General features: G+C 39.7%; 1 protein-coding gene across 1 annotated transcript in view; it reads right to left on the bottom strand.

Moving 5' to 3' along the window:
* Positions 1-6: 6 nt before the first annotated feature.
* ST6GAL2 (ST6 beta-galactoside alpha-2,6-sialyltransferase 2) overlaps positions 7-27,992 on the bottom strand; it is an 87,983-nt gene continuing 59,997 nt past the window's right edge. Inside the window, exon 6 of the mRNA XM_033175552.1 lies at positions 7-5,311. Coding sequence (XP_033031443.1) covers positions 5,040-5,311 — 272 coding nt within the window. The 3' untranslated portion in view covers positions 7-5,039. The remainder of the gene's footprint in view (positions 5,312-27,992) is intronic.

The following is a 27,992-nucleotide window of genomic DNA, read 5'->3' as shown; positions in this document are numbered from 1 at the left end:
AGAAACTTCTAGACAAATGAAAACATGTTTTATTTACAAGAAAAAAGTCTGTACATTGTGTATACATAAAAATATACAAAACCAAAATAGAAAATATCAAAGTGTTAAAATGTGTACAAACACTTTTAAAATGCGACTCCTGGAAAACTTCAAGCCTTAATTAGTTGGAAGAGTACACATTTCATTTTAAAAGTTATTATACAAAAGAATTCCCAAAGCTGTTAAAAAAGTTCACTGGTTTCCACTGGAAGAACTATTTTATCTAGAGTACAACAGGATTTGTTATAAATGTTAGATTTTAACACTCCCAGTGCAATTTCTTTGTTTCAAATCTACCTGGCAAGAAGACTATTTTCCATAGAACCAGTAAATGTTTCTTCTAGTCTTTGAAAGCCATGAGCGATAGCTAAGCTTCCCTTCAAAGTTCAGTGTTAAATCAGGCTTCTGACTAGGATACAATATTAAGGTAGTGTTCTACCTACATAGTGCCTTTTAAATAATTCTGTCAGACCATTTTAACGTATCCAAGATGTGCAGAGTATGAGTGTGCGGGAAGTGGTTGGCAGAGGACTGAATTTTTTTTTTAACAAAGGATATATAACATTTGCTTCCTTCTCTTAAAATATTAGTGGTTACATAATTAAAATAAAATTTATAGTAAAGGTTTCAGTCAAAAATATTGGTGAAAAAGCAATATGAAACCAACCATGTTTGTAGATATGTATATACACAATTATATAACTATATCTACTACATGTACGCTTTTTATACTAAGAACTAGATCGATGTCTTTAATTCTTTAATTTCATTAGCTCAAGTTTGAACAGAAACATGTTAGATTACTTTTTTTTTTTAACCAAAAGGCTTCATTCATTTAATAAAACAAGAACTTACATTTTATTTCCTTGAACGGGCAGAGAAATACCTTTCATTTATCAAGTGTGTAAATAATGCCCATGTGACACAAACATGCATAATAATCTCACAATGAGAATATCCAGAGTATAAAAGACAAGTTGAAACTCGGGAACGTTTTACCTAAGCAATTAATTTCCAGATAGAGTTGCCTTGATCAGTCATGTAACCACTGGGTAAGAGTTCTAAACTACCAGAAAGTCAGAAATCGAAACAGACAATACAATAGAACAGACTTGGAAGCTACCCGGCCAATAGGTTCACTCATGTCTCTCTGATAATTCCCCTGATCCCACCTCACTCCCTTTCTCTGTCTCTTACCACAGCGAAGCAGAAATTCAACCAGGTAACTGACCACATGTACTGCGTGTTGATCGATAAGAAAAAATGGAGAGAAAACTTGAATCATGGCATTTGTATATATGAAATTCTTCTATCACATACTGGCACTCATCTAAGACTGATCCCACTTAATGCACCCGAACGGGATCTACCTAATTAATGCAGGAGATGTGTTACTGCTTAGAAGAGTCTACCAGCAGCGTAAGTATGATCTGTCCCAGCAGAATGACTTGGCTCATACACATGTAAGAGAGTGACCCAGCTACTTTGATTTCCTAATTTTGAAAATGCTAATGATTATTTTAGCACTTCTTTTTGTGCAGATGCTCTGGCTACAATGACTGAGGACTACTGGAGAGTCCAGGGTTGATTAAGTGTCTAGCTGAGAGACCAAGAGGACCAGACACATGGGAAGTGCTATTCCTCAAAGCTCTGCCTTCAGGCAGACAAGGAAAGACCTGGTCATTCAATGATGTATAAAAGCCCCCCCTTGCCCATTGTAATGCACAAGCCTGATGCTGACATGCAACTTTTAATTGACCATCCCTTGGTCCTGAGCACAAAGTTCTCTGTAAGAGCAACTCTATAAGGACAGAGTGGGAAAGGTCAGCTCCCTGGGATGGGCATTGGTATTCCATGAGAACACCAGGTCTGTTAAAGGTTACCCGCCTGCTTGGTGTGACCGGCTGGAGAAATAAGTTAGAGAGAGAGAGTCTAGATGTGGTTGAATTGTCACTGCTGGTCAAAATTTGTTTTTTTGTGATAACAACAACAACAACGGGTGAAATTATCTTGAAATACAAAAGAATGTTTGTTGGTCCTGAGAGTGCAAAAAGGAATCCTTAACAGCTTTGGCTTGCACCAAGAGGATTTTTTATCAGCTTCCCTTCATAAGAGAGGATGGAGGATTTTGGAAGAGACAGAACCTGGGAGAAATTCAGTGAGCTGCCACTTATTGTTAACTACTCCACAGAAGAACTGTGTGTTTACTGGACTTCTGTAAATGTAAGGATTTAGGCATGTAAAGATTTAGTCAGTGTCTGGCAAAATACGGCCACTTAGGACCCATTTGGCTAATACTGGAAGTAGTCATCATGTTAACTATAACTGCCTAACATTTTTTAGAAGTTAAATAACTTAAACTTTTATAGAAGAATGCCCAGTCAATACTATATTAATATGTGTATTACATTTACTGACTGTTGAACAGACCCTGATTCCCAAGAGTCTTTCAGGCCATAATAAAAGCAAAAATTGTAATTAAATTTCTGTCGTACTCTTCGGTCTTTCTTGTAACCTCAATGAAACTGAAAGTACTATTTTAAAGTACAATGATTACAACAAAATTCTATTTAAAAATCTTTTAAGTGTGGGGTTCTGAGGCTTTTGAACTTGAATACTTACACTGACCCCAATAAATTCTCCTCTAACCAAGTTCTCATGTCAGCCAAGGGGAATTGTGCTGGATAGTAAGGATGCCTACAAGTAAATCCACTCGCAAAACTATAAAAGGAGATTCAATAGTCAGGGGTATTTAATGGCCGGGAAGATCTAGAAAGATCCAAGGATTGTAGGGAGTAATATTCACCCACCAGAGCCACCTCACCCACATTCCAGAGTTGCTGAACTTATTACACACATGTAAACATAAGGATGAGACCAAGTTCTTTCAAGAAATTAGAAAGGAACAGCCGGGCACGGGTGGCTCACGCCTGTAATCCCAGCACTTTGGGAGGCCACGGCAGGCAGATCACAAGGTCAGGAGTTTGAGACCATCCTGGCTAACACGGTGAAACCCTGTCTCTACTAAAAATACAAAAAAGTAGCCGGGCGTGGTGGTGGGCACCTGCAGTCCCAGCTACTTGGGAGGCTGAGGCAGAAGAATGGTGTGAACCCAGGAGGCGGAGCTGGCAGTGAGCCGAGATGGCACCACTGCACTCCAGCCTGGGTGACACGAGACTCCATTTCAAAAAAAAAAAAAAAAAAAAGAAATTAGAAAGGAACATGGCTTAACCATGTCTATTTAGACATAAGTTAATACATAGGACAAAGTTATCTATCCCTTCTCATAGACTTAATAACAAAACTCTCAGAATGGGCTTTTATTGGATATTGTTGTGATTAAAACTTTCCAAGTTCTCCTTCACTATTATAATAAGCTATAGGAGATGTCTGTTATTCAGCTCCATATCTGCTGAATAGACTAACCAAACAGAAGCCACCAGTCTCTGTAAGCCGTTCTTGCTCAAGAAAATAGTCCTGAGAACAGTCTAGAAACCAATCCTGAAACAAAACTTTTCCACTAAACTCTCCTGACATTCATACACTTTGCAAGGGAGAACGCCTTTAATTAAGCTGCTACTGTCATTGCAACAAGTCTTCACTGTACCATGGAGATACGTTTTGGTTATACATTGAAATAATAGCATGTTTAATTAAGGTATTACAAAATGTTTCTGTTTCACTATATTCTTGGCAAAAAATGTTCAATATATCAGTGACAGTTGAGATTTAAAAAAAAAAAAATCAGCCCTGAATATAGCTAATATATTGGGATGAAAATTTCCCTCCAGGTGCCTTTCTCTCTGAAGCATCTAGATATTTTCCTTGTTAATAAGCAATGCTTTCGCATAAATGATTTAATTATATGGCTTTGTCACGCTGCCGACATAAAACATATCTGCGAAAGCAAGGATTGGATTCCTAAATGTCTGTAGGCAGATTTAGTGAAGATTCAGTGCTCATCACTGTTGAGCTCCCCCTGGCTGATAAAAACCTGCCAGAACCCATACAATAAAGACAGGCATGCATCCCTAGAAGCACAGGGTGACGGCTCCAAAATCTTTCCTTCTAGTTTGGAAGGAGCAAGGTGTTTCCTGTCTTCCCCAGCATGGCTGTGCCAATTGTCAGGTGTGTCACTGACTATGCAAAAGCTGTGGGGTAGATCTGCAGGTGAGGAGGTACAAGGCAGAAAAGCCAGAACCAGGGAGTGTCCAGGGGCACCTGCAGCCCCGTGATTCTGCAATACTTGCCAGTGATGTGCCTCCTGGTGGATGTGGTACTAATGCTCCTGGTTGAAATACTGCAGGGAGACAAAGGGCCTCCTCTGTGGTGCTATATGGAATTTGGCTTTTTCTTGGACCTTTCAAGGTGGATGTTTTCTGGTTTTAGAACTCCGTCTTGACGCACAGAAAGCAAAGCATTCAGTGGGCAATGGGAAGCAGAGATGGAGAATGCAACGGTTGGAAACACAAGCATTTGCCAGGATGTGCTGGGAATTTTTGCTGTTAAACACATCTGTTTGTCATGTTTGTCATAAAACCTAGGATATTTAATGATGAAGGCATGTATCAGTGATGCACTCGATGCTGTAAATGATGTCCCTCAACTTGGATGTTTCTAAATATAAACCACTTCATGTGGTCAGGAGCATCACCAAAACCTATTACTGAAACCAACCCTGATGAGGGGTACTCATGGCAGAAGAATAAGTTGTTAACATTTCTGGAGGTACCATACCCATGGTCATACACATGTTTTCTTTATAGCTATCCTTTGTTCTGCATCTTTCTTGTGCCCTATTTTTTAAAAAATCCGTTTCTATATTCAAAGCAGTAATAAATACTCAATGGCTTAGAAAGTGAAGAATTCTCATGACCACCACTAAATTACAGTTTAAAGACTCAAAACTACGTTGTCTAAAATCTATCTTCAAGTATTCATTTGTGACTTTGAGTACAACAGTAGTACCTTATTGCACATTGATTCCCAAGAAACCCTTTTTAAGAGTGTGGAATGACCGGACTCGGTGCAGGGCAGTGCACCGTCTGGAAGCCGGGTAGAACCACCTTGCCCTTCCGATGCAAATCCCCCTGCGTGCCCGTGTTCAGGCGCTGCACCAGAAGCTTCTCATAGAGCAGCGGGTGGTACGCCCCGAGGGTGCAGGCTGCGTCGTAGTACAGCTCGTGGTAGTGGCACAGCTCCGTCTGCCGCACGGATGGGATGTATTCGTACACGTGCACCTCTCTGCACATGGACATCATGATGAGGATTCCTGACATGAAAATGAAAAATTAGAATCTAATGAACAACTCCACATGAGAGGAATGATTGTTTTGTAGGGGGAGGTGGCTGTGATGGGGTATGACTGTGGCCAGAGACACTTGCTTTGCATTCATTTTTTTGTTATTGTTACATTTGCAATGTTATAACTTCCATTAAGTGGTGTGTATGCAGTTCATGGAGTATGGGTGCATATTAAAATGTAATATTATATACATATATTTATTCACTCATTCAATTTATCACTGTGGGCCTGGTAAGGAGAGATGAAAAGAAGTCAGTGAACTTAAGGGAACCACACTCTAGTGAAGGACAGATTTGCAACCCCCAAATCAGAGTCTCCTATATCACATTCTACACACATGTCCCATCTGGTTTGCAATGGTGGGACTGTTACGTTCCAAAGAAACAAATACTATAAAAACTAAATTATAAAATAGTTGCTTGATTATATATTGACTATAATACAGTTGTTCAAAGAGTTGTAACATAAAACTGTACAATGGACCAGCTCTTATAAAATACTATAGTTCTCTGAATGGAAAGAAATGGAGTTAGAGGGACACAGAGTTTAAGATTCATATTAACAAAATTATTTTTCTCACTGCACTATCACTGCTAAAGGTTTAATTTTTTCATGTTTCAAATAGACAGCTATAACAGCTAATCATCACTGAGTACATTTTATTTTATTTTATTTTTTTTTGGAGACGGAGTCTCACTGTGTCACCCAGGCTGGAGTGCAGTGGCGCGATCTCCGCTCACTGCAAGCTCCACCTCCCAGATTCACGCCATTCTCTTCCCTCAGCCTCCTGAGTAGCTAGGACTACAGGTGCCCACCACCACGCCTGGCTAATTTTTTGTATTTTTAGTAGAGACAGGATTTCACCGTGTTAGCCAGGATGGTGTCAATCTCCTGACCTTGTGATCCGCCCACTTCGGCCTCTCAAAGTGCTGGGATTACAGGCGCGAGCCACCGCACCTGGCCTGAGTACATTTTATTCTTGATCTAGACTAATGGCTTTCTTTCTTTTCTCAACACCATCAGTGCCACTATTAACTTGAAAGTTAAAAAAAAAATGCTTATCTGCTTTCTGAAAGGGATATCCCTTGTTATAAAAAACATAAAGCAGCACGGTTATTCTTGTTTTATAGCCAATATTTATCTGAAGATGACAGTAATATTCCCGAATTAGTCAACCACGTGTGCAACACAGAAATCCCATATCAGAGGAGTCCTGTATAAGGGACACTGGGAGAGAAGAGAGAAGGGGCCTAATTTTGCCGAGGGGATCCAGAAAGGCTGCACAAAGGTGGAGAAGTGTGAAGCTCAAGGGGCTGCCTGGTAGAAGGAAACAGGAGAAGGGATACTGCTCCAGGGACAGCAAGGATAGCTTGCGTAGAAGACGTCTGAGTCATGATACGGTATCATAGTTGAGAGTAAGAAGGGGATTATGCAGTTCAAATTCTATGCAGTCAAGTTGCTCTCAAGAGCGATGGTCAGAACCTCAAGTTACTGGATCAATTCCTCTTGTTTTTCTCCCAGGTCCTTCTACCAGTTTCCTGCCTTCTTCCATGGCTGCCTGGCTGCTGCCGCTCCCTTAGGTCAGCCCAAAGCATGTGATTCAGGCATTCAGGTGGCACCAATTGAGAACAAGGACGCAGCACCCCCCAGATGCTCGGAGTGTCTGCACCCGTGGAGAAACATGGACGCAGGTGGTCAAAAGTTTGCCTCCTGATTAGCAATGACTGCTCTCAAACATTTTTTCTCCCCTGCATAAAATCATATACAAGGAATTCACATGGTGAATGGTATCTGCCCATGGAGAATTAAATTATTTTATTTCCAGTCACTTGCCGACATGGTGAAATCCCATCTCTACTAAAAATACAAAAAACTACCTGGGCATGTGCCTGTATTTTTAGCTACTTGAGAGGCTGAGGCAGGAGAATCACTTGAGCCTGGGAGGCGGAGGATGCAGTGAGCCAAGAATGCACCACTGCACTCCAGCCTGGGCGACAGAGTGTGACTCTGTCTCAAAACAAAACAAAACAACCCACAGACAAACCTAAACAAACAAGAAACACTCTGGTGTGAATGTTCTCTGGTGGCTGAAGTTTTCCCAGAGCCTGTGTCTGTGGAGCTGAGGACAGCTGCATGCTTTCCAATCAGGGGCTACAGACCAAGTTGCTGTGCATTGCCTAGTGTTGGGGGCTCCCTCTCACCTGGGCATGACATATGCTCTGCCAGCTCTGCACAAGGAACCACGTTGAAGGGGGTGGACTTCATCACGGGCATCATTAATCAATATATTTATTACAACACTTTCCTTGCACATGGCAGGGAGGTGGCTCCAAGGGTGTCTTTTGCACAAAGTCACTGTATAACCTAGCAGTGGAACTGTACCCAGAAACCACAATTCTTTGCTACTTGGGCATTTCTATGAGCTAATAACACAATGGCATCCGTAAGGACTGGAGTCAATTGTGTTGGAGTTGTGACCTTTGCAACTCTGGTTCTTAAACTGCATGGTTTTCAAAAGCCAATCTTATACTTAGGGGAGTATGTTAGCCATGCAGTTGATCCTCCCCATAAAGCAGTAGTCCTCAAAGTTCAGCATAGAAAAGAACGACACAGGCAGCTTGATCAAATGCAGGTTCCTGGGACTTGTCTTCATTTCCAGAAATTCAGGTTCCATTGGTTTGTGCTGGGGTCCAGGAATCTGAATTTTTAACAAGCATTCCCTTTAGGTGAAAGGCCAGTTAGAGAAAAGCTCCAAACTATCACAGACCAATGCTTTTGTAAAACACCATAATAAGGAATTATGAGAAAAATGATCACCTATTTGGATGCCATGCCTATGTGAAATTGCTGTAAGGTGTCTAAAGCCTTCCAGTTTCTACAGTCATCTAGTTGCAGAGCAGTAAGACACGTTCCTGGACCAGTGCTGGTCTAGTCTCCTGCTTTAAAGAAAAGGTTGTTCTAACACACATTTTTTGAGAACTGCTGAGGAATCCCTAAGTTGTCTCATAAGCAGGAAGACATTCTGCACGTTGACAGCTAATCTAGATTTGAACTGCTACCAAATCCAAGTAACTCTGGGGAGTTTCCCTATACATCCTTGCTATCCTCTTGGACTCAAAGAGCTATCAGATGCTTGAATCTGATTGTTTTTCCAGAGAAAAATTTTACCCTTGCTGCTAGTTAACCATTCTATCTTAAATCATGTTATCTGCTAAATATACAATATAGATTTTGTCACAGACTATGCAAATAGTTATGCTTTCAATATATGTAAATAGGTACACTTTTAGTATTTTCTTATATAAGTACTCTATATTTAAAAAGAACTTCTTCAGCTTCAGAAATAGAGGGATTTGTCAGTTAGCTCATGGCAGTCCAAATTGAAAGCCAATAGATGCTATGAGAATGGGTGTTGGTCCTAAGTTTTCTGCACAGTTCTTCCTGATTTTTGCCTATTGGATACACATTTAGCAACAATGATTTCTGCATCTTGTTTTGTAGTCTCATGAACTTCTGGCTGCCTGAAACTATGAACCATGGCTTGGAGCATCCTAAAATTAAAGTAACAGTAGAATCTACCCTGAGTGTTTAAGTGGCAGCCAGCTGCAGCCACTGATATGGAATTGGTATGGAGGCATCTTCAAAAAAAATGAAAAAATTAATTTAAAACTCACTATGGAGTAAGGCGTGCGGTGGCTCACGCCTGTAATCCCAGTACTTTGGGAGGTCCAGGCAGGTGGATCACTTGAACTGAGGAGTTTGAGACCAGGTTGGTCAACATGGTGAAACCTTGTCTCTACAAAAAAAAAAAAAAAAAAATACAAAAATATCAGCCAGGCATGGTGGCTTGTGCCTTTGGTGCCAGCTACTCAAGAGGCTGAGGTGGCAGGATCACTGTAGCCCAGAGGTTGAGACTGCAATGAGCCATGATTGTGCCACTGCACTCCAGCCTGAAAGATAGAGTAACATCCTGTCAAAAAAAAAAAAAAGGCCGGGCACGGTGGCTCAAGCCTGTAATCCCAGCACTTTGGGAGGCCGAGACGGGCGGATCACGAGGTCAGGAGATCAAGACCATCCTGGCTAACACAGTGAAACCCCGTCTCTACTAAAAAATACAAAAAAAACTAGCCGGGCGAGGTGGCGGGCGCCTGTAGTCCCAGCTACTCGGGAGGCTGAGGCAGGAGAATGGCGTGAACCCGGGAGGCGGAGCTTGCAGTGAGCAGAGATCCGGCCACTGCACTGCAGCCTGGGTGGCAGAGCAAGACTCCGTCTCAAAAAAAAAAAAAAAAACTAGTAATAAAAATAAAACTAATTGTGTTATGTGAAAGGTAGACAAGGAGATTTATGGTGTCAAAGACGTAGAATATTCTTTAATATTTTTCAGACAGCATGATCAATTCATTTAGCATATGCATACTTTGCTTTTTAATTTTCTTTAAGGCTGTTGTTACACATAAATTTGAGTTTAGATTCAGACTCTGTCATATAATAGTGAAAATTATTAGTATTAAATTTGATTCCATCTACACATCAATTTTCCTAAGAGTTAATAATAGTACTTAGTAATACACAAACACTTGAAGAGTAAATTTCTTTATACTTTGCAAAAAAGAACTAGGTAGATGTCAATGTTTGGACATATACAATAATAGCTCTTACATGGTTCAGAATGGGGTATGTGGGGAATAGATACTGCAGGCAGGCAGAACGGGGACAGGATTAGGGAAGAATAGAGTCTTTAAGTGCTGTTTGAGGCCTCCTCAATTAAATTAAACATCTATCGGCCGGGCACGGTGGCTCAAGCCTGTAATCCCAGCACTTTGGGAGGCCGAGACGGGCGGATCACGAGGTCAGGAGATCGAGACCATCCTGGTTAACACGGTGAAACCCCATCTCTACTAAAAAAATACAAAAAAAAAAAAAAAACTAGCCAGGCTAGGTGGCGGGCACCTGTAGTCCCAGCTACTCTGGAGGCTGAGGCTGGAGAATGGCGTAAACTCGGGAGGTGGAGCTTGTAGTGAGCTGAGATCCAGCCACTGCACTCCAGCCCGGGTGACAGAGAGAAACTCCGTCTCAAAAAAAAAAACAAAAAAAAAATTAAACATCTATCAAACTGCCTACGGTACTAATCATCAGAGATTTAGAGCACCTTTCTTTAAAAATAAAATGAAATTAAACAAAACTAAAGATTTCACCTTTAAATTTAATGACAGATAGAAGGCCCATGACCATTCTCAGGATGGCTTGAAGAAAGTATCCTAAACGTCATACTGAGAAAAATGTTTATGAACTACCGTCAGATCTCTTCCGCAATGCCCCAATGCTGAGCCTTGTCATTCACAAATGACTACCAACAGCACACAGCTCTCAGATGAACTCTGCGTCACCACCATTAAGGTAGTCAGTTCCCAACACACCCTTAGGTTCAATGATTCAATAGGAAGACCCAGCATCTAGCACAGGGTTTTACTCACGATGATGATGTATACAAAATGATACAAAGCAAAATCAGCACAAGGAAAAGGTGCACGGGGTAAAAAGTCCAGGGGACACCAGGTGCGAGCCTCAAGAATCCTCTCCCAGGGAGTGGCACAGGGACTGAACTCCGCCAGCACTGAGTTGTGACAACGGCTATGAACCAAATGTGTCTCCATCCCCCACTCACAGGTTGAGATCCTTCCTAATCCTTAATGTGATGGTGTTAGGAAGTGAGGCCTTGGGAACTGATTAGGTCATGTGAGTGGAGCCCTCATGAATGGGATTAGTGCCTTTGTAAGAAAAGATGTTGTGGAGATGATTTCTCTCTGCAACAACACCATGTGCGGAACCAGCAAGAAGGCTCCGTCTCCGAACCAGGAAGAGAGTCCACACCCGGAGCCCAATTGACCAGTGCCTGCTCTCTAACTTCTCACTTCCAGAACCATGAGACAGAACTTTCTGTTGTTTAAGACATCCAGTCTACGGTATTTGTTATAGCAGCCAGAAATAATGGAGACAGCAACACAAATGAAATGTTGCCAACCAGGGAAGCTTTTCAGAGACTCGGTACTCAGTGTTTTTATTTGAAACTGGTCATGTCAGCAGTCTCTGGCTGGCGTGTACTAAAATTCCAGACTCTCGGAAGGAAAGCAAGTATACAGCATAAAACACATTTCTTGCATAAACAGTACACACACAGTGAACAATGCTTATCAATTAGAGGGGTGGGAACCTTCCCAAAAAATCCAAGTTCCCAGACATCAGCCAAGGACCAGTCTTGCAAGCACGCCTTCCTGAGGATAAGCAGTCAAGCTGGCCGTGTTGTCTTTTCTGCCCCGATACCATATATGCACAAATTCAAAGTCTCACATTACTTCGTAATCATTTCCCCATGCCAGATTGATGTGGGGAATTCACATCTGGTTATGCTAAAAATGTTATTGATTCTTTTTTTATTTCCTCTCTTATGTCTGCTCAGGATGACCCAAAATGCAAGAAGAATACAAATCATCTAATAATATGCAATTCAGTAAAGGACAGCTTGTAAAAAGCATTTAAGAAACTTTTATGTTAAGTAATATTGTTTAAGGACTACCAAAAATTAACAACTTTAATCACTAATAAAAGTTTTACTGCTTTCAACATGAGGCTGGACTTTTTGATAGGCAGATCAAGATTTAGACACTTTTTAATGTATTTTTCCAAGCCAATCAAATGGGTGTGGGACCAGCTGTTTAGAATCTTTAAACGGTATGAATGTTAAGTTTCTTATATGGCCAGTTTTTACAAATGAGTCCATATGAGGGATTCATTTGAAGAAAATAAGCATTAGTATTTTCTAGGCAATTATCACTCAAGAGGCATTCATTTGCTAAACTGTATGCTTTTAAACGTTGTATAATGGGCCAGGCGCGGTGGCTCAAGCCTGTAATCCCAGCACTTTGGGAGGTCGAGACGGGTGGATCACGAGGTCAGGAGATCGAGACCATCCTGGCTAACATGGTGAAACCCCGTCTCTACTAAAAAATACAAGAAACTAGTCGGGCGAGGTGGCGGACGCCTGTAGTCCCAGCTACTCGGGAGGCTGAGGCGGGAGGATGGCGTAAACCTGGGAGGCGGAGCTTGCAGTGAGCTGAGATCTGGCCACTGCACTCCAGCCTGGATGACAGAGCGAGACTCTGTCTCAAAACAAACAAACAAACAAACAAACAAAAACCAAAAAAAAGTTGTATAATGCAAGACAATTATCAAAACAATTAAAAAGCATTTCTACTGGTCTTTATAAATGTCATGTTATATGATTCAGCATAATAAGCGGAATGAGCACTTATTTGTTCTAAAACCTGAATAAAAGGCAAACTTTGACACATGTACAGATTATCACAAATTCTAGATGGCTGAGGTTTCCTTTATACATCTTTAATTGGCATATATAGATATATTTGATGTGTTATCAGAGTCTAGTATAATCATTTAGCATTTAGCTTAACTGTGGTTATGCCAAAACTATCTTGTTTTTCACTTGGCAGAATATTTAAAATAACATCCCAAATCATTGAGAAAAACAAAATTTTCTCCTTGATGAAAATAGCCTTTCATTAAATAGCCAAATGAGCTATGGATATAAAACAGAACATAATACAAATAACAGGAAAACTACCAGTTTAAATCAGTTCTAATAAACACTTGAACATAACTCACACATGAGGTAAATTAGCAGTTTCTAAGAGTCACCAATAGAACACTGCAGAACACTTTTCTGAATGAGGGGTGAGGGTGAAAGGCTAAGTGTATTAAATATGCCAGGCTAATAAAACTCTAGCAGCTGTTTTGTGGTTTCTCCTTAAATTCAATCATAAAATGGAAAATAATGAGAGCTACACTTGAGATTCTTGAAGAGATAAAAGTGACTTTTTAAGTGGCAGTTCTAGAAAATATTTGTAACTAAAAGATGCTTTGGAAATTTGAACCTGATGTAATTTAAGAAGACTCTACCACCCTAAACAAAATAATATAATGCAAGAATAATACTGGAAGGTCAATTTTTAGCTCATTATTTCTTGTTATCACACACTCAGGATTCATTATTTACAGGAAAATACAAAAAATTGTTCCTAACCAACAAAATTGCGACACATTTTACACAATCCTAAATATAGATGTTAAGTAGCTTATTATTTTGTGCTAATGTTCTGAGTTTGGGTGACATATTAAAAAATGGGATTCCAAAAACCAATATAAAATGGAAAAGAAAGAAGTTATGACATGTTTTTAAGCCTATTATTCTTGTGCATATATAAATTAGCCTGAAATTACAGTGTTTGCACCTGTAAACTTCAGAAATATTAGTTATAATATTATGAGTAGTGGTTGCGTTAAAAAAAAAAAAAGGGTGGGGGTGTTGGTGGCTTCTGCAATAAAAAGAATTGGCAATTGTACCTTAAAAAGGAGTTCCACGTCCGTGTATATGTCAGGCGGAGCCCCTGGCTACAAGGTCTGTCTGCCTGTCAGCACTCAGGCTGGGAGCCAGGGTGGGTGAGGCTGGTGCCTGCTGGTGTGCCTGGATGCCCTACTGCATGCAGATGGCAAACCCATCCAGCCATGCTTGAAGACCCCAGGTGAGATCACTCACCTATAAAAATATGTCATTACGTGGGCAAAATAGAAGCTGCAGGACTCCAAGTAATATTCCTTATCCTCAGTCAGGCACAGTCAAAATGACTTCATTGCACGGAATAACAAGGTAAAATCTCTAGTATCTGACTAGGGATGAAAGAGAGAAATGCTCTTCATATGTGAACAAGTAGCTCCCAATGGGCTGAGTGTAAGGAAGCTAATAAGATGGAGAAGTTGTTCCAAAGAAATGAGTCCTTATGGATCATCTAAATTACCCTGATTCATGTTACATCTTTTTAGTTTTAAAAATACATGTGCAGTCCAATAATAGGTGTATGAATTCCTTTATTGCTTCTCTAGAGAAGGAGATAGTACATGCAATCCAATCTAATGTATCTACTAGTGTACTTTCTTCTGTGAACCCACAGGACAAATATGGAGTCTAATTAGAAACTCAACTACATAATTCTTGGGAAAGCAATATATCAGCTCTTATCAATAATCACTAGAATGTCATACCCTTTGCACTGGCACTAATACTCCTGGGAATTTATCTTAAGGAAATAGTTTAAAGAAAAGCCTATATAGTCACATACTGCACATAATTTGTATTAACACATAAATATAGTAATGACTTGTCAACATAATTGTTTGATAATATCAAGCACTCTGAAACAACCAGAATACTCAACAACTAACAAAGGCATACATTATGATACGCCTGTTTGATGTAATTATATGATCTCTGTAATAGCAAAGAAAACAAAAGTCTATTTTCACCTTGATTATAGGTCCTAATGAAAGAACAGTCCTTTTCTGTTTGGGAAAGAGTCTTATTTGACCTGGCATAAGTTTTTAGATGACACACATTACAATAACAGCAAATAGTAAATATTAGTTATTGTGCTTAGGCACACGGTAATTCAAAGTTAAAGGTACTATCAGCATCTTCATTCTATAGATGAAGGAACTGAGGTTTAGAGATGCTAAGTAACTTGTTCAAGGTCATATAGCTATTCAGTGGTAGGGCCAAGATTTGATTCTGGTCTCTGTAGAATCTAAGGTCTTAGCCACAGTGCACACATAAAGTGACAAGCCAGGAGGGTGGCCACCCTTCTACATATGAGACCAGTTAAATCAAAGGTGAGAATCTGTAAGATGATATAAATTACAGCCTCCCATTCATTCAATTTGTTTTTTCATTCAGGGAACACCGTGCACTGGGCTGTGGTGCTTCACAGTGAGGGAGCCTCGTTCATTACAACAATGTTAAGATCTGGATGTGGTCAAGATTTGGAAGGGTATACACTGAAGTCAAGTCAGGATGGCAGTACCAGAAAGTGGGGTGGACTTACTTGGTGTTTCAAAAAATGTGTAAACATTTAGTTATATTGTTATTTTCTTTCTTTTTATAAGGACTGCAAGGTTCTAGGGGATTATTCAAAAAAGTTGCAAAGAGAAACTAATGAAGTAAGGCAGAGTCATTCTCTTCCTTAAGGTTTGGTGAAAGCTTTGGACACATACTTATGTGAGGATAAATAGTAACTCTAAACCTCCTCTGCCTTACATATGTTAATAAAATGGGATTTCTTAAAAAGCTATCAGGCTTTGACTGAATTCCAAGTAATAATCTTGATACCAAAAGTCAAAACATATTTGCAAAGTTATGGCTTAAATGTTTTGTAAAATAATTATCAATAATCGATATGCAACTTTGATTCAGGTTTCCATGATAAATTGCAGTAAAGAGTCAACTCTAATAATGATTCTTCAGAATATTTTGTTAGGTGGAGTTGCTCAGTAATAACAAAAATCTGATGTTAAAAACATAGAAAACATGATTAAAAAATATTAATTTAGAAATTTGAGAGGGCTAACTTCAGTAAATATTAGTTTTAAACCTTCAATAAAGATATAGGGAGGCAGAGCAAGATGGCCGAATAGAATCCTCCACCAATTGTCCTCCCAGCAGAAACATCAAAGTCAACAACTATCCACACAAGAAAAGCATCTTTATAAGAACCAAAAATCAGGCGAGTGATCACAGTATCTGTTTTTAACTTCCTATCACTGAAAGGAACACTGAAGAGAGTAGGAAACTCAGTCTTACACTGCCAACACCGTGCCTCCTCCATCCATCAGCAGGGAGGAGAACCTGTGCACTTGTGGGGAAGGAAAGTGCAGTGACTGGGAGACTTTGCAATGGAACTCGGTGCTGCCCTGTTACAGCAGAAAGCAATCCCGGGCAGAACTCAGCCAGCACCTATGGAGGCAGCATTTAGACCAGCCCTGGCCAAAGGCAAATCATCCATCCCAGTGGTCACAATCTGAGTTCTGGCAAGCCTCACCACCAGGGGCTAAAGTGCTCCTGTGTCTTCAGTAAACTTCAATGGCAGTCTAGGCCACAAGGACTTCCGTTCCTGGGCACATCCTAGTGCTGTGCTGGGCTCAGAGCCAGTGGACCTGGAGGCATGCGACCTAGTTGAGACACAAGCTAGGGCAGCCAAGGGAGTGCTTGTACCACTCTTCCCCCAGCTCCAGGCAGCACAGGTTGCAGCTCTGGAAGAGACTCCTTCCTTCCTTGTGAGGAGAGGAGAGAGAAGAGTAAAGAGAACTTTGTCTTACAACTTGGATACTAGCTCAGCCACAGTAGGATAGGGCACCAAGTAGAGTCCTGAGGCCTCCATTCCAGGCCCTAGCTTCTGAATGACAATTCTAGACACACCTGAGCCAGAAGGGAACCTGCTTCATGGACAGAAGGAGTCAGTCCTGGCAGGATCCATCATCTGCTGACTAAAGAGCTGTTGGGTCTTGAATAATCAGCAGTGGTACTCAGGCAGTACTCACTGTGGGCCTTGGGTGAGACTCAAGAGCCATGTTGGCTTCAGGTGACACTCAGCATTTTCCCAGTGGTGGTGGCTACAGAGAGGAACTCCTGCTCGAAAAAAGGAGAAGGAAGAGTAAAGGGCACTTTGTCTTGCAGCAAAGATACCAGCTTGGGCAAAGTGGGGTAGAGTACCAAGCAGGCTCTTGGGGTGCCAGATTCCAGGCCTTGGCTCTCATACAGCCCTTCTTGACCTGCCCTGGGCCAGAGGGGGGCCCCCTGCCTTGAAAGGAGACTCCCAGGTCTGGTAGCATTTACCATAAGCTAACTGAAGAGTCCTTGGGCCTTAAATGTACATTGGTGGAAGCCAGATAACGCTCACTGTGAGTCTGGGCTGGTAGTGGCCATGGGAGACACTCCTCTGCTTGTGAAAAGGGGAGAGAACAGTGGGGAGGACTTTGTCTTATGCCTTGTGTGCCAGGTTGGCTGTACTAAATACAATACCAGGTAGACTCCTAGGTTTCTGACTCTAGGCCCTGGCTTCCAGATGGCATTTCAAGACCCACCTGGGGCAAGGGGGAACTCATTGCCCTGAAGGGAAGGACATAAGCTGGCTGGCTTCATCATTTGCTGATTGTAGAGTCCTGGGACATTGAGTGAACATAGGCAGTAGCCAGCCAGTGGTTACCATGGTCCTTAGGTGAGACCCAGTGCTATGCTGGCTTCAAATCTTACCCAGTACAGTCCCAGTGATGGTGGCCACAAAGGTGCTTTTGTCCCCCGTTCCCCAGTCTAAGCAGCTCAGCACAGAGAGAAAGACTTCGTTTGTTTGAGACAAAGTGAGGGAAGAGAACAAGTCTCTGACTGGCAATCCAGAGAATTCATCTGGATCTTATCCAGGACCACCAAGGCAGTACCTCTACAAGTCTGCAAGGGCCAGAGTGCTACTGGGCTCAGGGTGCCCCTTAATGCAGATACAGCTGAAGTGACCAAAAACTTAGATCATAATACCATACAACTCCTTTCAAAAACCTGGAAAGCCTTCTCAAAAAGGCTGGGTACAAACAAACCCAGACTGTGAAGACTACAATAATACGTAACACTTGAATGCCCAGACACCAGAAAACATCCACAAGCCTCAAAACCATCCAGGAAAATGACCTCATCAAACAAATTAAATAAGGCACCAGTGACCAAACCCAGAGAGACAGACATATGTGACCTTTGAACAGAAAATGCAAAATAGCTCTTCTGAAGAAAGTCAGTGAAATTCAAGATAACAGAAGGAAGAAATTCAGAATCCTATCAGATAAATTTAACAAAGAGATTGAAATAATTAAATACAATCAGGCAGAAATTCCAGAGTTGAAAAATGCAATTGACATACCAAGGAATGCATCAGGGTCTCTTAATAGCAAAATTATTCAAGCAGAAGAAAGAATACTGAGCTTGAAGACAGGCTATTTGAAAATATATAGTCAGAAGGGACAAAAGTAAAAAGAATAAGAAAGAATAAAGTACACCTGCAGGATCTAGAAAATAGCCTCAAAAGGACAAATCTAAGAGTTATTGATCTTAAAGAGGAGGTAGAGCAAGATATAGGGCTAGAAGGTTTATTCAAAGGGTTAATAACAGAAAACTTCCAAAACCTAGAGAAATATACCAATATTCCAGTATAAGAACACCAAGCAGATTTAACTTGAAAAAGAATACCTCAAGAAATGTAATAACCAAACTACCAAAGGTCAAGGATAAAGAAAGGATCCTAAAGGCAGCAAGAGAAAGAAAAACAAATAATAATAGCATACAATGAAACTCTAATATGTTTGGTAGCAGACTTCTCAATGGAAACCTTACAGGACAGGAGAGAGTGGCATGACATATTTAAAGTGCAGAAGGAAAAACAAATAACACTTTTATCCTAGAATAGTATATCCAGCAAAAATATCCTTCAAACATAAAGGAGAAATAAAGACCTTCCAAGACACACAAAAACTGAGGGATTTCAACAAAACTAGACATATCCAACAAGAAATGCTAAAGGGAATTCTTCAATCTGAAAGAAAAGAATGTTAATGAGTAACAAGAAATCTGAAGGTACAAAACTCACTGGTAATAGTAAGTCCATAGAATATTATAATACTTAATTGTAGCCTGTAAACTATTCATATCTTGAGTAGAAAGACTGAAAAATGATAAAAAATAATAACTATAACAACTTTTCAAGACACAGACATAAAAAAAGATATAAAGAAAAGCAACAAAAACTTTCAAAGTGGGAGGATGACATTAAAGTGTAGAATTTTTATTGGTTTTCTCTTTATTTATGCAATCAGTTTTGTCATCAGTTTAAAATAATGAATTGTTAAGATATTATTTGCCAACCTCACGGTAACCTCAAATTGAAAAACACGCAACAGGTACACAAAAAGTAAAAAGCAAGAAACGAAAATACCACCAGAGAAAATCACCTTCACTAAAAGGAAGACAAGAAGGAAGGAAAGAAGGAAGAGGAGACTGCAAAAACAATCAGAAAACAACAAAATGGCAGGAGTAAGTCCTTACTTATCAATAATAACACTGAATGTAAGTGGACTAAACTCTCCAATCAAAAGACACAGAGTGGCTGAATGGATAAAAAAACAAGACCCAGTGATCTACTGCCTACAAGAAACACACTTCACCAATAAAGACACATATAGACTGAAAAGGAGATAGACAAAGACATTCCACGCTAATGGAACCCACTTCCCAACTAAAAGCAGGAGTAGCTACACTTGTATCAGATAAAATAGATTTCCAGCCAAAAACCTATTAAAAAAAGGACCAAGTAGGTCATTATATAATGATAAAGGGGTCAATTCAGCAAGAAGATGTAACAATCGTAAATATATATTGGACCCAACACTAGAGCACCCAGAACCATAAAGCAAATATTACTAGAGCTAAAGAGAGAGACCCCAAAACAATAAAGGCTGGAGACTTTAACACCCCACTTCCAGCACTGGACAGATCATACAGACTGAAAATCAACAAAGAAACATTAGACTTAATCTGTATCACAGACCAAATGGACCTATAATTATTTACAGGACATTTCATCCAATGGCTGCAGAATACACATTCTTTTCCTCAGCACCTGGATCATTCTCAAGGATAGACCATATGTTAGGGCACAAAACAAGTCTTAAGAAATTTGAAAAAAACTGAAATTGTATCAAGTATCTTCTCTGACCACCATGGAATAAAACTAGAATTAACAAGAGGAATTTTGGAATTAAAAAGATGAATTTTGGAAACTATATAAACACATGAAAATAAAATGGTATTCTCCTGAATGACCAATGATCCAGTGAAAAAATTTAGAAAAAAATTTTAAAGTTTCTTGAAACAAATGATAATGAAAACACAACATATCAAAACCTATGAGATAAAGCAAAAGTAGTAGAGGAAAGTTTATAGCTATAAGCATCTACATAAAAAAGTAGAACAACTTCAACGAAACAACCAAATGATATATCTTTAAAAAGTAGAAAAGCAAGAGCAAACCAAAACCAAATTTAGTGGAAGAAATAATAAAGATCAAGCAAAATAAATGAAATTGAAATGAAGAAAATGATACAAAGGTCAATGGAACATAAAGTTGGCTTTTTGAAAAGATAAACAAAATTGAAAAAATCTTTAGCCAGACAAAGATAAAAAGAAAGAAGACCCAGATAAATAAAGTCAGAGGTGAAAAAGGAGACATAATACAACTGATGTCACAAAAATCCAAAGGCTCATTAGAGGCTACTATGAGCAACTATACACCAATAAATTGGAAAACCTAGAAAAATGAATACATTCCTAGATGCATACAATCTAGTAAGACTGAGTTATAAAGAAATCCAAAACCTGAACAGACTAGTAACAATTAATGAGATCAAAATTGTAATAAAGTTTCCCAGCAAAGAAAAGCCAAGGATTCAAAGGCTTTATTGCTGAATTTTATGAAACATTTAAAGAAGAACTAATACCAATCTTACTCAAACCATTCTGAAAAATAAAGGAGGAGGGAATACTTCCAACCTCATTCTACAAGCCATCCTGATACTAAAACCAGACAAAGGCACATTACAGGCCAACATCTTTGACAAATATTGATTTAAAATATCCTCAATAAAATATTAGTAAATTGAATTCAACAACACATTAAAAAACCATTCATCACAACCAAGTGGGATTTATCCCTGGAATGCAAGGATGGTTCAACATACACAGTCAATCAATGTGATACATTAACAAAATGAAGGACAAAAAACATATCATCATTTCAACTGATGCTGAAAAAGCATTTGATAAAATTCAACATTGTTTCATGATAAAATCCCTTCAAAATAGTGGGAATAAAAGGAACATAATTCAACACAATAAAAGCCATAGACGACAGATCCATAGCTAGTATCATAATGAATGGAGAAAAATTGAAAACTTTTCCTCTAAGATCTGGAACATGGCAGGGATGCCCACTTTCATCACTGTTATTCAACATAGTACTGAAAGTCCTAGCTAGAGCAATCAGACAAGAGAAAGAAGTAAAGGGCATCCAAATTCAATTGGAGGCAGTCAAATGATCCTTGTTTGCAGATGACATGATCTTATATTTGGAAAAACCTAATTAGAACTGATAAACATTCAGTAAAGCTGCATACAAAATCAACATACAAAAATCAGTAGCATTTCTATATGCCAACAATGAAAAATCTGAAAAAGAGATCATGCAGGTAATCCTATTTACAATAAGTACAAATAAAATACATAGGAATTTACCAAAGAAGTGAAAGATCTCTATAATGAAAATTATAAAACATCCATGAAAGAAGTTGAAGAGGCCACAAAAATATAGAAATATATTCCATGTTCATGGGTTGGAAGAATCAATATTGTTCACATGTCCATCTGACCCAAAGCAATCGACAGATTCAATACAATCCCTATCAAAATACCAATGACATTCTTCACAGAAACAGAAAAAACAATCTTAAAATTTATATGTAATCACAAAAGACTCATTCAATAGAATGACCCAGAATAGCCAAAACTATCCTGAGTGAAAAGAACAGAACTGGGGGAATCACATGACCTGACTTCAAATTATACTAGGTTGGTACAAAAGTAATTGTGGTTTTTGCCGTTTTTGCCATGCAGTTTCTCCATTAATAAGAATCTTATGAATATTGAAGTAAGCTTGTAATAAAAGCACAGTTTAATTTCATATTAGAATGTGTTTATATTGTGTCAATAATATAATTGTTCACATGTTTTGGAATTCATTTATTATAAGGAAAACAGAATCATTCTTATCTTTGATAAATTTCCTGTGTTCGTAAATTGCAAACTTCTGAAATCAGGTGTTTTTCCAACAATAAAATGACTTTTGTTGAAGAGGTTCTTAGAGTTTGCTTTCTTCAATGGTAGGTCAATGTGTTCTTCAAATTTTGAAACTTACTATTCTTTCTCTTTAAGCAGAAAAGGAAGCCCTGTTATTTTCAGAAAAACAGGAAGAATTTATTTGGTTACAAACTAAGTATTTCTGTCCAAATCTGATTTCACTAGGAAATCTGATTTTCTTTTCCATAGGAAATAGTGCACAGATCTTACAGCACCATAGAAAAAGCTCAGCCCTGCCTATGGGGTACTGGATCAATGACGATTCTGATGTCACAATATCTCCAGGCCTACTAACCAAGAAACATTCAGACTGGTGCACTGAATAGAAGTTGCTTCTATACTCCTTTTCCTTTTAATATTTATTGCTTTCCTTTTCCCAGCAGAAAACACACGTGCACGCATGCACACGCACGTGCACACACACACACACAGAGAGAGAGAGAGAGAGAGAGACAGACAGACAGACAGAGTTCCTAATCCAATAAGGCAAGACCATGTGATATATGAGCCATCAAAGAGACTACTGGCACTGGGCTAGGGGTTGCTAATGAAAGTGCAAAAAGTATGTTATGCTGTTTGAGAGGAAGGTGTTGGCTGAATGCTTTATTCCATTTGGGCTGCTGTACCAAAATGCAATAAACTGGGTGGCTTATAAATGACAATAATTTATTTTTCATAGTTTTAGGGGCCTGAAAGTCCATGAACAATATGCGACAGATTCAATGCCTCGTGAGGGCCCACTTACTGGTTCATTGATGGCCATCTTTCTGTTGTGTCTTCACAGTGAAAGAGGCAAATGAGCTGTCTGGGGTCTCTTTTACAAGGGCACCAATCCTATCCATGAGGGAAGCTCCACCTTCATGACCTAATCACCTCCCAATGGTCCCACCTGCTAATATCACCTTGAGGGTTAGAATTTCAACATACAAATTTTACAGGGAGAAACATTCAAGTCGACCACACCGAATTTCATCTGCCCAAATGTTAGTGAGAGAATGCCTTCCTGAAATCAATGAGAGTTGGAACTTTGCTTGCTTTTTACAAACTTATACCCCACTAATCAGTATATCCAAGAATCTGGGTCCCAACTTGATAGGAACAAACAAAAATCCACTTTTGAGGAAAACATTTACAGGCCACACTGTTATGTATGTCATTTGACAATAAGTTTTAAGGACAAAACCTGAGTTCATTAGTAAAGTGAGTAAATTTTATAGTTATGTCTTCCAAAGAAACAAAAAGAATAATTGTATTGATAATTAAAACATCCAATAATGCTGGAATAGGCCAGGCACAGTGGCTCACACCCATAATCCCAGCATTTTGGAAGGCCAAGGTGGGCAGATCTTGAGTTCAGGAGATCGAGACCATCCTGGCTAACACGGTGAAACCCTGTCTCTACTACAAATACAAAATATTAGCCGGGCATGGTGGCATGCACCTGTAGTCCCAGCTAGGTGGGAGGCTGAGGCAGGAGAACTTCTTGAACCCAGGAGGCGGAGGTTTCAGTGAGCTGAGATCGCTCCACTGCACTCCAGCCTGGGCAACAGAGCGAGACTCCATCTCAAACAAACAAACAAAAAACACACAGACACATCCAATACTGGTGGAATATAGGATTTAATGTTACAGAATTTCAAAAGGCAAAAATATATAAAAAGTTATATTTTTAGTAATATGTTACATTATTTTAACTAAACACAAATAAAAATAATTATCCCACTTGGGATTGAAGATTGCAATAAGTACATGATTAGTAGTTATTCAAGATTACTGAGTCCTCCTACTGAGCCAAATGCATATCATGATGCTGGTACATCCATCAGTACAGAGCCTGTGGACTAGACTTCTGAAGTTCTTAAGATTCCACAAAGCTAAAAGAATGGTTCTCAAAGCGTGGCCCCTGAACCAACAGTGTCAATATCACTTGGGAACTTGTTCGAAATGCAAATTCTCACAATCTCCAGCTACTCAAAAACTCTGGGAGTAGGCTCAGTAATCTGGTTTACAAAACTGTGACAGCCACCCTCCAAACTGACTCCATAATGATTGGTGCCTGCTATTCATGTTTTTGTGTAGTTTCGTCCCATAACAATGGTGCTGACTTGTGTAACAAAGATAATGTAGCAGATGTGTTAGCTTATGACATCATAAAAACATTGGGCCTTCCTCCTTGTTCTTTCTCAGATCCCCTGAGATCCCCTGTTCTCTGGAAGCCAGCTGCCATGTTGTGAGGATGCCCAAGCAGTGCTATGGAAAGAGGTTCATGTAGTAAGGAACTGAGGCCTCCTGCCCTCAGCTATGCAAGTGAGTCATCTTGGAAACACATTATCCAGCCTGAATCCAGACAGCTTGATTGTAACCTTAGGAGACACTGTGAGCCAGAATCATCCAACCAATCTGCTCCCAAACTACTGACCCATGGAAACTGTGAAAGAATAAATGCTTATTATTCTTTTTAGAATCTAACCTTTGCTTCACAGGAATGGTTTATTAGCACACAAACCTTTTGTGTGATTCTGACACATGCTAAAATTTGAAAAACATTGAGCTAAAACATTCATTCATTCACCAAGTAATTATTATTTGTATCTACTCTGTACCAGGCTAACAGCAGAAATACAATGATGGGCAAAACAGACACAGACCATTCCTTGATGCATTCTTTTCTTTTCCTTCGTTGGACTTATCATACTTTATAACGATTTTATTTACGTCTGTCCTGCAAATTTTGGGTGGGGAGGACCCTTGCCTGGTTTCTTCACCACCAGGTTTCTGAGGCCCAGTCCTGTGTCTGGCACATAGGAAGTGTGCAATTAATATCCACTTGAGTATGACCCTTACCTTCCTTGCTCACCACCTTTTGCCTGTATGAAAGATTCAGGCCCCAGTAACGAGGCCTTGAATAGCACTAATAGCACTACATTTAAGGGGCTCAGTAACATCTCCCTGGGAATCCAACTGCCACTGGATAATCTCCATACGAAGAAATGTCTTTTGTGTTCAAAATAGTCAACTTTTTAGAGTCTCTCTCTTTCAAACATGCAGATTCCTAAGCATGTATAAAGAAAATGTATGCAGTGGATGTGTTAGTCTGTTCTTGCACTGCTATAATAAAATACCTGAGACTGGGTAAAATATAAAGAAAAGAGATTTAATTGGCTCATAGTTCTGCAAGCTGTGCAGGAAACATAGTGCTGGCATTTGCTTCTGAGGAGGCCTCTGACTTTGGAAGGCAAAGTCAGAGTTGGCACTTCACATGCTGAAAGCAGAAGCAAGAGACAGAGTGGGCGGGAGTTGGTGCCACAACGATCTCAAATAACCAAATCTGTAGTCCCAGCTACTTGGGAGGCTGAGGCAGGAGAATCGCTCGAACCCGAGAGGCAGAGGTTGCAGTGAGCCGAGATCATGCCACTGCACTCCAGCCTGGGTGACAGAGCAAGACTCTGTCTCAAAAAAAAAAAAAAAAAAAAAAAAAATCAGAAAACAACCAAATTTCATGAGAACTCACTATCATGAAGACAGCACCAAGCCATGAAGGATCTGTCCGCATGATCCAAACACCTCCCATGAGGCTCAGGTGAAGTGGGGATTACAATTCAGCATGAGATCTAGGTGGGGACAAATACCCGAACTACGTCAGAGGGTTTAGAAATGTAAGTAATTGCATGAGAGACTATAAGGATGGACACACTAGTAAAGGTTTTAGTTCAAAAATATTGGAAACCAAAAGCCCTATGAAGCCAACCATGTGTGCAGCGATGTGTATATATATGTATCTAATGAGTACATCAGTAAAGGAAGTGGGGCACCCTGTTTCACCTCCAGGACAGCCCCTTGTGGATCAGAACAACCAGAGGCCCGGGACACTGCCAGGGTGATCTTTTGTGATGGTGACCGTCCTGCTGACCGGTGTACCCAGGGCTGAAGATGGGACTGTGCAAACTGAAATGTTCTAATCCCTTCTAACAGCTCTTCGATGGATTTTTTCATTCAGTAGCTGACGTTAGAGGTTAGAGCACTTGGAAACAATGAGGTGCTGAGACAACAAGTCAATGCCTTCTCAACATGACCTCAGTACATGAAGGGGGCATTTGGAGAACATTTTTTGATAACAGAAAAAAAGAAAAAAAACAGTCACTGATTTTTAAAATTCTCATAGCAGACAGATTGAGATGTGGGTGACATCATTTTACTGCTATTTAAGGATGTCGGATAAATTATAAAACAGATTCTGGCTCTCAAGCCTATTTATGATCAAGATCAAAGACGAGGGGCAAAGACTACTGCAGTCTTGTGGGTAATCAGAAGGTGCTGGAGGTTTTCTGAGCAGAACTCATTCAAGCTTTCTCCACTGCCCATCCTTGGTGAGGATTCTCACATGCTTCACCATGACAAGGCACAAGGGCCACAAATAAACTTAACAACGCCAGACCACATCTTCTGTTGCCTCTTCTATCCTCGCCCGACCCTAACCCTTACCCACAGAACGCAGCCTGCCCAGTGGGAACGGAGGGATTTCTTATCGACTTGCTGTTTTTCATTCTTTTGTGCCTAGCAAAACATAACAGTGCTGTCCTTCATAACTTTCTGGCACAATGGAATTGTTCTGTCTCTGCACTATCCAATATGGTAGCCATCAGGAGCATGTGGTGACTCAGAATTTGAGATGGGGCTAGTGAGACTGAGAAACAAAAGATTTCCTCTTATTTAGTTTGAAGTCATTGAAACATAAGTAGCCATATTGGTCAGTACAGTGTTAGAAAATAATAATGATTATTAGTACTTCCATTTCTCATCTGTGGATATGCAGGGTCAGAGGATTAAGTAACTTGCCCAAGGTCAGCAAGCCAGCAAGCGGCCGAGGGGAATTCAAACTCAACCCATTCTGTGCCACCTCAACCTCTTGCAATGACATCAAACTGCAGCCCCTTCTTCATGTCAAAGAAGCCTTAAAGATAATCTTCAGCTTCTGAAACTTTAAATTCTCAGTAAATAGCTTTAAAAGGAAGCTGGCTATATGTGGCATGATTTCTTTTAGCAAAAACAACATAGGAAAGTACTTTTTTTCAGTTATGACTATCTAACTTGAAATTTTTAAACCACGTGTTGATAATAAGTGTATCTGACAGGCCCCTCTAACTGTGCTTTAAAACTTTTGCTCTAATCAAATATTAGCCACATGAATTTATGAGAGGGTGAGGATATGAAAAAGGCTTTATTAAACTTCTGCCACATCTTGTTATGCTGTCTAGGCATTATTCTATCCTGTTTACTCTTTGCTGACAAACTAGATTATACTTTTTTTCCTAAATCAACAAGATCCTATGAAACCACACAAAAGATAAAGAACTTAGGATTTCAAAAGAGTGATTCAGAAACAAAGAGTGTCAAAGGCATGAGTTTAAAAGGGAGAGAAAAAGCTGAGCTTATGGAAAATAGTATGCAGTCATATTGTACATTTTTTTCTTAAATTTATATGTAAAATAATTCACATTACTATGATACCAAAAACCCACTCTAAAATCTGCAAGCTTCAATTCGGGATACCTGTGTGTCCTGAATTCATAACCAAACCAGTGTTATCTCCACAAGTCTTTCCTTTATTCATGGGGAACCACTGTGCAGCCCAAAAAAGGAAAAGGGTTGTAAATTCATTGAAATTGGGGAAGAGAACATTACAGTTCTTTATAGACAAAACCAATATCGTTTGGTTCTTGTGTAGGTTTTCATATTGCCAAAAGGGTCTAGGATATTCCTTAATATTACCCTACTCAGGTAATATCAAAGAGACAATGG

Source organism: Trachypithecus francoisi, unplaced genomic scaffold (genome assembly GCF_009764315.1).
Source record: "Trachypithecus francoisi isolate TF-2019V2 unplaced genomic scaffold, Tfra_2.0 Lachesis_group17, whole genome shotgun sequence".
NCBI classification, from domain to species: domain Eukaryota; kingdom Metazoa; phylum Chordata; class Mammalia; order Primates; family Cercopithecidae; genus Trachypithecus; species Trachypithecus francoisi.
Note: the sequence above shows the minus strand (reverse complement) of the source record. Positions and strands in the feature narration are given on the sequence as shown.